Genomic DNA, 12,190 nt, shown 5'->3' on the forward strand with positions numbered 1-12,190 from the left:
TTCCTGTAGAGCCGTCCATGTCCTTGGATGTGTTATAAAATCTGTTTCCTGTAGAGCCGTCCATGCCCCTGGATTTGAGAACTGTTATAATGTAATATCTGTTTCCTGTAGAGCCGTCCATGCCCCTGGATGTGAGAACTGTTATAATGTAATATCTGTTTCCTGTAGAGCCGTGCATGCCCCTGGATGTGAGAACTGTTATAATATAATATCTGTTTCCTGTAGAGCCGTCCATGTCCCTGGATGTGTTATAAAATCTGTTTCCTGTAGAGCCGTCCATGTCCCTGGATGTGTTATAATATCTGTTTCCTGTAGAGCCGTCCATGCCCCTGGATGTGAGAACTGTTATAATGTAATATCTGTTTCCTGTAGAGCCGTCCATGCCCCTGGATGTGAGAACTGTTATAATGTAATGTCTGTTTCCTGTAGAGCCGTCCATGCCCCTGGATGTGAGAACTGTTATAATATCTATTTCCTGTAGAGCCGTCCATGTCCCTGGATGTGTTATAATATCTGTTTCCTGTAGAGCCGTCCATGTCCCTGGATGTGTTATAATATCTGTTTCCTGTAGAGCCGTCCATGTCCCTGGGTGTGCGATAATATCTGTTTCCTGTAGAGCCGTCCATGCCCCTGGATGTGCGATAATATCTGTTTCCTGTAGAGCCGTCCATGCCCCTGGATGTGAGAACTGTTATAATATAATATCTGTTTCCTGTAGAGCCGTCCATGTCCTTGGATGTGTTATAATATCTGTTTCCTGTAGAGCCGTCCATGCCCCTGGATGTGAGAACTGTTATAATGTAATATCTGTTTCCTGTAGAGCCGTCCATGCCCCTGGATGTGAGAACTGTTATAATGTAATGTCTGTTTCCTGTAGAGCCGTCTATGCCCCTGGATGTGAGAACTGTTATAATTTAATATCTGTTTCCTGTAGAGCCGTCCATGCCCCTGGATGTGAGAACTGTTATAATATAATATCTGTTTCCTGTAGAGCCGTCCATGTCCCTGGATGTGTTATAATATCTGTTTCCTGTAGAGCCGTCCATGTCCCTGGATGTGAGAACTGTTATAATATCTGTTTCCTGTAGAGCCGTCCATGTCCTTGGATGTGTTATAATATCTGTTTCCTGTAGAGCCGTCCATGCCCCTGGATTTGAGAACTGTTATAATGTAATATCTGTTTCCTGTAGAGCCGTCCATGCCCCTGGATGTGAGAACTGTTATAATGTAATATCTGTTTCCTGTAGAGCCGTGCATGCCCCTGGATGTGAGAACTGTTATAATATCTGTTTCCTGTAGAGCCGTCCATGTCCCTGGATGTGTTATAAAATCTGTTTCCTTTAGAGCCGTCCATGTCCCTGGATGTGTTATAATATCTGTTTCCTGTAGAGCCGTCCATGCCCCTGGATGTGCGATAATATCTGTTTCCTGTAGAGCCGTCCATGCCCCTGGATGTGAGAACTGTTATAATATAATATCTGTTTCCTGTAGAGCCGTCCATGTCCTTGGATGTGTTATAATATCTGTTTCCTGTAGAGCCGTCCATGCCCCTGGATGTGAGAACTGTTATAATGTAATATCTGTTTCCTGTAGAGCCGTCCATGCCCCTGGATGTGAGAACTGTTATAATGTAATATCTGTTTCCTGTAGAGCCGTCCATGCCCCTGGATGTGAGAACTGTTATAATATCTATTTCCTGTAGAGCCGTCCATGTCCCTGGATGTGTTATAATATCTGTTTCCTGTAGAGCCGTCCATGTCCCTGGATGTGTTATAATATCTGTTTCCTGTAGAGCCGTCCATGTCCCTGGGTGTGCGATAATATCTGTTTCCTGTAGAGCCGTCCATGCCCCTGGATGTGAGAACTGTTATAATATCTGTTTCCTGTAGAGCCGTCTATGCCCCTGGTTGTGAGAACTGTTATAATATAATATACGTTTCCTGTAGAGCCGTCCATGTCCCTGGATGTGTTATAATATCTGTTTCTTGTAGAGCCGTCCATGCCCCTGGATGTGTTATAATATCTGTTTCCTGTAGAGCCGTCCATGCCCCTGGATGTGAGAACTGTTATAATATCTGTTTCCTGTAGAGCCGTCCATGTCCTTGGATGTGTTATAATATCTGTTTCCTGTAGAGCCGTCCATGCCCCTGGATGTGAGAACTGTTATAATGTAATATCTGTTTCCTGTAGAGCCGTCCATGCCCCTGGATGTGAGAACTGTTATAATGTAATATCTGTTTCCTGTAGAGCCGTCCATGCCCCTGGATGTGAGAACTGTTATAATATCTGTTTCCTGTAGAGCCGTCCATGCCCCTGGATGTGTTATAATATCTGTTTCCTGTAGAGCCGTCCATGCCCCTGGATGTGAGAACTGTTGTAATATAATATCTGTTTCCTGTAGAGCCGTCCATGCCCCTGGATATGTTATAATATCTGTTTCCTGTAGAGCCGTCCATGCCCCTGGATGTGAGAACTGTTATAATATCCGTTTCCTGTAGAGCCGTCCATGTCCCTGGATGTGTTTATAATATCTGTTTCCTGTAGAGCCGTCCGTGCCCCTGGATGTGAGAACTGTTATAATATCTGTTTCCTGTAGAGCCGTCCATGCCCCTGGATGTGTTATAATATCTGTTTCCTGTAGAGCCGTCCATGTCCCTGGATGTGTTATAATATCTGTTTCCTGTAGAGCCGTCCATGTCCCTGGATGTGTTATAATATCTGTTTCCTGTAGAGCCGTCCATGCCCCTGGATGTGAGAACGTACTCCAACTCCCAGACCAGCCTGGTGGTCCGCTGGTCTCCCCCTGCCTTCCCCAATGGGAACCACACCTACTACCTGGTCCGCTGGCAGCAACAGGCTGAAGACCGAGAGCTGTACCAACACAACTACTGTTCTAAAGGTTAGTACCCTGACCGCTCCACCCTGTCCGCTCCACCCTGACCCCTCCACCCTGACCCCTCCACCCTGACCCCTCCACCCTGACCGCTCCACCCTGACCCCTCCACCCTCCGCCCTGACCCCTCCGCCCTGACCCCTCCACCCTGACCCCTCCACCCTCCACCCTGACTCCTCCAACCTAACCCCTCCACCCTGACCCCCCCACCCTGACCCCTCCTGTCTCTCCTCAGAACTGAAGGTCCCGGTCCGTATAGCTGCTACAGGGTTGACTGAGGCCTCCACCCTGACCCCTCCACCCTAACCCCTCCACCCTACCCCCTAACCCCTCCACCCTGACCCCTCCTGTCTCGCCTCAGAACTGAAGGTCCCGGTCCGTATAGCTGCTACAGGGTTGACTGACCCCTCCACCCTGACCCCTCCACCCTGACCCCTGACCTCTCCACCCTGACCCCTCCACCCTGACCCCTCCTGTCTCTCCTCAGAGCTGAATGTCCCGGTCCGTATAGCTTCTACAGGGTTGACTGACCCCTCCACCCTGACCCCTCCACCCTGACCGCTCCACCCTGACCGCTCCACCCTGACCACTCCACCCTCCCCCCTGACCCCTCCGCCCTGACCCCTCCGCCCTGACCCCTCCGCCCTGACCGCTCCACCCTGACCGCTCCACCCTCCACCCTGACCCCTCCGCCCTGACCGCTCCGCCCTGACCCCTCCACCCTGACCCCTCCACCCTGACCGCTCCCCCCTAACCCTTCCACCCTGACCTTTCCACCCTCCATCCTGACCCCTCCACCCTGACCCCTCCACCCTGACCCCTCCTGTCTCTCCTCAGAACTGAAGGTCCTGGTCCGTATAGCTGCTACAGGGTTGACTGACCCCTCCACCCTGACCCCTCCACCCGCCTGACCCCTCCACCTGCCTGACCCCTCCACCCGCCTGACCGCTCCGCCCCGACCGCTCCACCCCGACCCCTCCACCCTGACCCCTCAACCCTGACCCCTCCTGTCTCTCCTCAGCACTGAAGGTCCCGGTCCGTATAGCTGCTACAGGGTTGACTGACCCCTCCACCCTGACCCCTCCACCCTGACTCCTCCACCCTAACTTCTCCACCCTAACTCCTCCACCCTAACCCCTCCTCTCTCTCCTCAGAACTGAAGGTCCTGGTCCGTATAGCTGCTACGGGGTTGACTGACCCCTCCACCCTAACCCCTCCACCCTTACTCCTCCACCCTAACCCCTCCTCTCTCTCCTCAGAACTGAAGGTCCCGGTCCGTATAGCTGCTACAGGGTTGACTGACATGGAGGAGGACCTGAAGCCTACTAAACCAGTGGTTGGTGGGGGGGACAAGGGGCCGTGCTGTCCCTGTCCTAAATCTGTCGGGGACCTGGAGGCAGAGGCAGCCGACGCTTCATACAGGAAAGTCTTCGAGAACTTCTTACACAACTCTATCTTTACCCCCAGGTAATCAGATCACAGGCCGTAACACACACACACACACACACACACACACACACACACACACACACACACACACACACACACACACACACCTACCTGGGGATGATCCAGTAGAACACAACCAGAACCTTCTGAAATAGAAAACCAATATGAGCAGTCTTGTTGGACATTTATACTGAACCAAAATATAAACGAGACATGTAAAGTGTTGGTCCCGTGTTTCATGAGCTGAAATAAAAAGATCCCGGAAATGTTCCGTACGCACAAGAAGATTACTTCTCTCAAATTTTGTGCGTACATTAGTTTACATCGCTGTTAGTGAGCATTTCTCCTTTGCCAAGATAATCAATCCACCTGCCAGGTGTAGCATATCATGAAGCTGGTTAAACAGCATGATCGTTACGCAGTACGGTTGAACGGCGGGAACCCAGTTACTGAGATTTAACGGAATTATTTTTTCCCAACATAAATAACTCAGAGAAACCGGTTAATTATAATACATTATTTAAATGAACAGCATGGCTTGAAAATATACTGTTAAATTATATGTGATGTCTAAATCTGGTTTCTCTACGGCCTCTGATGATGAATCAATGCTCAGGGTGGGGGACGGACGTCCCGTCTCAGGGCGGGGGTCTGGCTGGATCTGGTGGTGTCTGGCTGGATCTGGTGGTGGTCTGGCTGGATCTGGTGGTGGTCTGGCTGGATCTGGTGGTGGTCTGGCTGGATCTGGTGGTGGTCTGGCTGGAAATGTAGAGGAGTCCATCTGGAATAGTCATGGACCACATTCAGAGGAGATCCCCCTGAAGCAACAGGACTGACTGGATCAATGTAATAGAGGGAGGGAGATTCTAACTGAACAATCGTCTCTACTGCTGAAAATCAAGGCCGTGTTGACCATTGAAAGGATTCCACCACGCAGGGTATTTGTTGACTAGTGTATTATAGTGTTTGGATGACTGTGATTGTCACTCCCACATCCCTCTGCTCTCTCTCCCTCTCCTCCAGACCTCCAGACCGGCGCCGTCGAGATCTATTTGGCGTGGCTAACCGTACGGTCCACCGCGGTGTGACCACCTACCCTAACGCCACGTCACCTGACCTTTGGGCCAACGCTACAGAGGCCGAGTTAGCGGACAGGGAGTATGACTTCGTAGAGTTGGCAGTCAACGAGCGGGAGCTCCAGATATCTGGTCTGCAGCCGTTCACGGTTTACCGGATCGACATCCACGCCTGTAACCAACAGGTGAAACGCTGCAGCGCGGCAGAGTTCATCTTCTCCAGGACCAAACCTGCAGGTTCGTACTGCTTCCTCGTCTCTCCTTCATTATACAGTAGAGCTTCGGTTAGAACTAAACATTCCCCATAGTGAGTTAAGTTACTCAGCACTGCAGAGTTCATCTTCTCCAGGACCAAACCTGCAGGTTAGAACTAAACATTCCCCATAGTGAGTTAAGTTACTCAGCACGGCAGAGTTCGTCTTGATGCCTGACACTTTTCTTGTTTGCTTGAGGTGAATTCATGTGCGTTATCATGTCATATATTGTCATCACTACTACCGTAATTTCCGCACTATTAAGCGCACCTGAATATAAGCCGCACCAACTGAATTTAAAAAATAAATATTATTTTGAACATAAATAAGCCGCACATGTCTAAAGCCGCAGGTGCCTACCGGTATATTGAAACAAATGAACTTTACACAGGCTTTAACGAAACACGGCTTGTAACAAAAATAAATAGGCTTTAACGAAACACGGCTTGTAACAAAAATAGGCTATAACGAAACACGGCTTGTAACAAAAATAAATAGGCTTTAACGAAACACGGCTTGTAACAAAAATAAATAGGCTTTAACGAAACACGGCTTGTAACAAAAAATAAAAAATGAGCAGTAAACAGTAGCCTACCAAGAAAGTCATTGGTCACTATCTTCCTCCTCCTGTGCACTGAAACCACTGAAGTCATCTCCATTCCAAAAAAATTGAAAGCGGGAAAAATCCATATATTAGCCGCGTCATTGTTTAAGCCGCGAGGTTCAAAGCGTGGGAAAAAAGTTGCGGCTTATAGTTCGGAAATTACGGTAGTCTGTATTTTATGACTGACACTGATTTAAACATATGTTCGTTGGAACTGAGGGGTATATCCCACGAAGCAGGTTTGAGGAGTTAGCGAGGTAACTTCGATCAACTGAGGGGTATATCCCACGAAGCAGGTTTGAGGAGTTAGCGAGGTAACTTCGATCAACTGAGGGGTATATCCCACGAAGCAGGTTTGAGGAGTTAGCGAGGTAACTTCGATCAACTGAGGGGTATATCCCACGAAGCAGGTTTGAGGAGTTAGCGAGGTAACTGCGATCAACTCAGAGTTCAATTCGGGATAACTGGTCATACGAAAGTGGCTCAACTTTTAGCCAGGTACATTTCTATGGCAACCAAGCATTCAGAACTAACCTGCAAGGCTAACTCAGGGCGAACTCAGGGCTAACTCCACTATCCTGCATTCAGAACTAACCTGCTCCAGGGCAGGCTAACTCAGGGCTAACTCCACTATCCTGCATTCAGAACTAACCTGGTCCAGGGCAGGCTAACTTCACTATCCTGCATTCAGAACTAACTTGGTCCAGGGCAGGCTAACTCAGGGCTAACTCCACTATCCTGCATTCAGAACTAACCTGCAGGCTAACTCAGGGCTAACTCCACTATCCTGCATTCAGAACTAACCTGGTCCAGGGCAGGCTAACTCCACTAACCTGGTCCAGGGCAGGCTAACTCAGGGCTAACTCCACTATCCTGCATTCAGAACTAACCTGCAGGCTAACTCAGGGCTAACTCCACTATCCTGCATTCAGAACTAACCTGGTCCAGGGCAGGCTAACTCAGGGCTAACTCCACTATCCTGCATTCAGAACTGACCTGCTCCAGGGCAGGCTAACTCAGGGCTAACTCCACTATCCTGCATTCAGAACTAACCTGGTCCAGGGCAGGCTAACTCAGGGCTAACTCCACTATCCTGCATTCAGAACTAACCTGGTCCAGGGCAGGCTAACTCCACTAACCTGGTCCAGGGCAGGCTAACTCAGGGCTAACTCCACTATCCTGCATTCAGAACTAACCTGCAGGCTAACTCAGGGCTAACTCCACTATCCTGCATTCAGAACTAACCTGGTCCAGGGCAGGCTAACTCCACTATCCTGCATTCAGAGCTAACCTGGTCCAGGGCAGGCTAACTCAGGGCTAACTCCACTATCCTGCATTCAGAACTAACCTGCAGGCTAACTCAGGGCTAACTCCACTATCCTGCATTCAGAACTAACCTGGTCCAGGGCAGGCTAACTCAGGGCTAACTCTACTATCCTGCATTCAGAACTGACCTGCTCCAGGGCAGGCTAACTCAGGGCTAACTCCACTATCCTGCATTCAGAACTAGCCTGGTCCAGGGCAGGCTAACTTCACTATCCTGCATTCAGAACTAACCTGCAGGCTAACTCAGGGCTAACTCAGGGCTAACTCCACTATCCTGCATTCAGAACTAACCTGTGTACATGCTGCTGTTCCTCCTCTGTTCTTCCCCCCCCTCTGCTCTGTGTACACATCCTGCTGTTCCTACTCTGTTCTCCCCCCCTCTGCTCTGTGTACACATGCTGCTGTTCCTCCTCTGTTCTTCCCCCCTCTGCTCTGTGTACACATGCTGCTGTTCCTCCTCTGTTCTTCCCCCCCTCTGCTCTGTGTACATGCTGCTGTTCTTCCCCCCTCTGCTCTGTGTACACATGCTGCTGTTCCTCCTCTGTTCTTCCCCCCTCTGCTCTGTGTACACATGCTGCTGTTCCTCCTCTGTTCTTCTTCCCTCTGCTCTGTGTAAATGTCCACATTTGAAACTTACCACCCAGTGGAACTTCAGTATGACTTTAATACAGTAATTTTATGGACAGGAGCAGGGAAAGAGCTTGGTGATCGTGCAAGACTGCATTAAGGATATGTAGTAACAGCTATATCAGCCTATTTCCCACTGTAGCTCGCTGAATTTGCAAGGTTACTTTTCACCCATTTTTCTTTGGTTTTCGGTAAAAAATTTAAATGTGGCACTGACTCGCCCACACATGGATCGGTGTTTTCAGCATTGTCTCAATGACGAGTTGGGCGTTGGACTGGAGTTCGCCGGTAGGGGGACGAGCAATATCCACCGTCGTAGTACGGATGAAGCCTGAGATAGAATGTGACGCTAACTGAAGCTGGTGAACTGAAGCTGGGTGCTTTATTAAAGCGTGAATAGATTTAGCTTGCTTCATAGTAAAACCCCTCTGGTGTTGTCCATATGTAACATGCTGTGTAATGTCTCGTACCTACAGAGAAGGCAGATGACATCCCAGGCCCAGTGATCTGGACCGGAGAGGATGATTCTGTGTTCCTCCGCTGGCCTGAACCCTCGTCCCCCAACGCACTCATCCTCATGTATGAGATCAAGTTCAGACTGGGCACTGAGGTAAGAGATACACCTCTCCACTGTTCTCTTCTCCATGGTGGTGAGGATGATAGCTGATAAGTTGACATTGTATGGAGGGTCTAACCCAGTAATGTTGGTGTGATGCAGGACAGCTGCTCAGAGCTAGCTAACTACCTGCAGTAGTCTAACCCAGTAATGTTGGTGTGACGCAGGACGGCTGCTCAGAGCTAGCTAACTACCTGCAGTAGTCTAACCCAGTAATGTTGGTGTGACGCAGGACAGCTGCTCAGAGCTAGCTAACTACCTGCAGTAGTCTAACCCAGTAATGTTGGTGTGACGCAGGACAGCTGCTCAGAGCTAGCTAACTACCTGCAGTAGTCTAACCCAGTAATGTTGGTGTGACGCAGGACAGCTGCTCAGAGCTAGCTAACTACCTGCAGCCGTGTTGTAGAAGCAATCGTCTAACAGCGTGTTTTCTCTGTCTGTCCAGTCAGAGAAGCACGAGTGTGTCTCTCGCCAGCTGTATAGAGAGCAGCGCGGTGCCAGGCTCAGTAACCTTGGACCTGGTAACTACTCTGCCCGGGTCAGAGCCACCTCCCTGGCTGGCAACGGATCCTGGACTGAACCCGTCTCCTTCTATGTGGTACAGGCCCAACGTAAGATATTATCATCCACTATTCAACATTACATTACTCTGTCTCTCATGGGGGAATTCACTGCCATACATCTGGAATACCTTATCACATGTTAACACCAGTGTGTATGGAATACCTTATCACATGTTAGTTAACACCAGTGTGTATGGAATACCTTATCACATGTTAGTTAATACCAGTGTGTATGGAATACCTTATCACATGTTAGTTAGTTAATACAAGTGTGTATGGAATACCTTATCACATGTTAGTTAATACCAGTGTGTATGGAATACCTTATCACATGTTAGTTAATACCAGTGTGTATGTAATACCTTATCACATGTTAGTTAATACCAGTGTTTATGTAATACCTTATCACATGTTAGTTAATACCAGTTTGTATGGAATACCTTATCACATGTTAGTTAGTTAATACCAGTCTGTATGTAATACCTTATCACATGTTAATACCAGTGTGTATGGAATACCTTATCACATGTTAGTTAATACCAGTGTGTATGTAATATCTTATCACATGTTAGTTAATACCAATGTGTATGGAATACCTTATCACATGTTAGTTAGTTAATACTAGTGTGTATGGAATACCTCATCACATGTTTGTTAGTTAATACCAGTGTGTATGGAATACCTTATCACATGTTAGTTAGTTAATACCAGTGTGTATGGAATACCTTATCACATGTTAATACCAGTGTGTATGGAATACCTTATCACATGCTAGTTAGTTAATACCAGTGTGTATTGAATACCTTATCACATGCTAGTTAGTTAATACCAGTGTGTATGGAATACCTTATCACATGTTAGTTAGTTAATACCAGTGTGTATGGAATACCTTATCACATGTTAGTTAGTTAATACCAGTGTGTATGGAATACCTTATCACATGTTAGTTAGTTAATACCAGTGTATATATAATACCTTATCACATGTTAGTTAGTTAGTTAGTTAATACCAGTGTGTATGGAATACCTTATCACATGTTAGTTAATACCAATGTGTATGGAATACCTTATCACATGTTAGTTAGTTAATACCAGTGTGTATGGAATACCTTATCACATGTTAGTTAGTTAATACCAGTGTATATGTAATACCTTATCACATGTTAGTTAGTTAATACCAGTCTGTATGTAATACTTTATCACATGTTAGTTAATACTAGTGTGTATGGAATACCTTATCACATGTTAGTTAATACCAGTGTGTATGTAATACCTTATCACATGTTAGTTAATACCAGTGTGTATGGAATACCTTATCACATGTTAGTTAATACCAGAGTGTATGTAATATCTTATCACGTTAGTTAATACCAATGTGTATGGAATACCTTATCACATGTTAGTTAGTTAATACCAGTGTGTATGGAATACCTTATCACGTTAGTTAGTTAATACCAGTGTGAATGTAATACCTTATCACATGTTAGTTAGTTAATACCAGTGTGTATGGAATACCTTATCACATGTTAGTTAGTTAATACCAGTGTGGATGGAATACCTTATCACATGTTAGTTAATACCAGTGTGTATGGAATACCTTATCACATGTTTGTTAGTTAATACCAGTGTGTATGGAATACCTTATCACATGTTAGTTAGTTAATACCAGTGTGTATGGAATACCTTATCACATGTTAATACCAGTGTGTATGGAATACCTTATCACATGCTAGTTAGTTAATACCAGTGTGTATTGAATACCTTATCACATGCTAGTTAGTTAATACCAGTGTGTATGGAATACCTTATCACATGTTAGTTAGTTAATACCAGTGTGTATGGAATACCTTATCACATGTTAGTTAGTTAATACCAGTGTATATATAATACCTTATCACATGTTAGTTAGTTAGTTAGTTAATACCAGTGTGTATGGAATACCTTATCACATGTTAGTTAGTTAATACCAGTGTGTATGGAATACCTTATCACATGTTAGTTAGTTAATACCAGTGTGTATGGAATACCTTATCACATGTTAGTTAACACCAGTGTGTATGGAATACCTTATCACATGTTAATACCAGTGTGTATGTAATACCTTATCACATGTTAGTTAATACCAATGTGTATGGAATACCTTATCACATGTTAGTTAGTTAATACCAGTGTGTATGGAATACCTTATCACATGTTAGTTAGTTAATACCAGTGTATATGTAATACCTTATCACATGTTAGTTAGTTAATACCAGTCTGTATGTAATACTTTATCACATGTTAGTTAATACCAGTGTGTATGTAATACCTTATCACATGTTAGTTAATACCAGTGTGTATGGAATACCTTATCACATGTTAGTTAGTTCATACCCGTGTGTATGTAATACCTTATCACATGGTAGTTAGTTAATACCAGTCTGTATGTAATACCTTATCACATGTTAATACCAGTGTGTATGGAATACCTTATCACATGTTAGTTAATACCAATGTGTATGGAATACCTTATCACATGTTAGTTAGTTAATACCAGTGTGTATGGAATACCTTATCACATGTTAGTTAGTTAATACCAGTCTGTATGTAATACCTTATCACATGTTAGTTAATACCAGTGTGTATGGAATACCTTATCACATGTTAGTTAATACCAGTGTGTATTGAATACCTTATCACATGTTAGTTAATAACTTCTTTCATCTAGACGTTCCGCTAGCGGAACACCGCTCCAATATCCAATGATAGGGCGTGGCGCGAAATACAAACTCCTCGAAAATTCC

General features: G+C 45.9%; 1 protein-coding gene across 2 annotated transcripts in view; it reads left to right on the forward strand.

Annotated features, from left to right (window-relative positions):
* Nucleotides 1-12,190, forward strand: part of LOC115203659 (insulin-like growth factor 1 receptor) — an 81,800-nt gene that overhangs the window by 53,742 nt on the left and 15,868 nt on the right. For both annotated transcript variants that reach the window (XM_029768564.1, XM_029768565.1), the window contains exons 10-14: nucleotides 2,732-2,899; nucleotides 4,153-4,360; nucleotides 5,366-5,655; nucleotides 8,706-8,839; nucleotides 9,291-9,456. In XM_029768564.1, the coding sequence (XP_029624424.1) occupies nucleotides 2,732-2,899; nucleotides 4,153-4,360; nucleotides 5,366-5,655; nucleotides 8,706-8,839; nucleotides 9,291-9,456 (966 nt within the window). The remainder of the gene's footprint in view (nucleotides 1-2,731; nucleotides 2,900-4,152; nucleotides 4,361-5,365; nucleotides 5,656-8,705; nucleotides 8,840-9,290; nucleotides 9,457-12,190) is intronic.

The sequence above is a fragment of the Salmo trutta genome, chromosome 12, assembly GCF_901001165.1.
Source record: "Salmo trutta chromosome 12, fSalTru1.1, whole genome shotgun sequence".
Taxonomy (NCBI): domain Eukaryota; kingdom Metazoa; phylum Chordata; class Actinopteri; order Salmoniformes; family Salmonidae; genus Salmo; species Salmo trutta.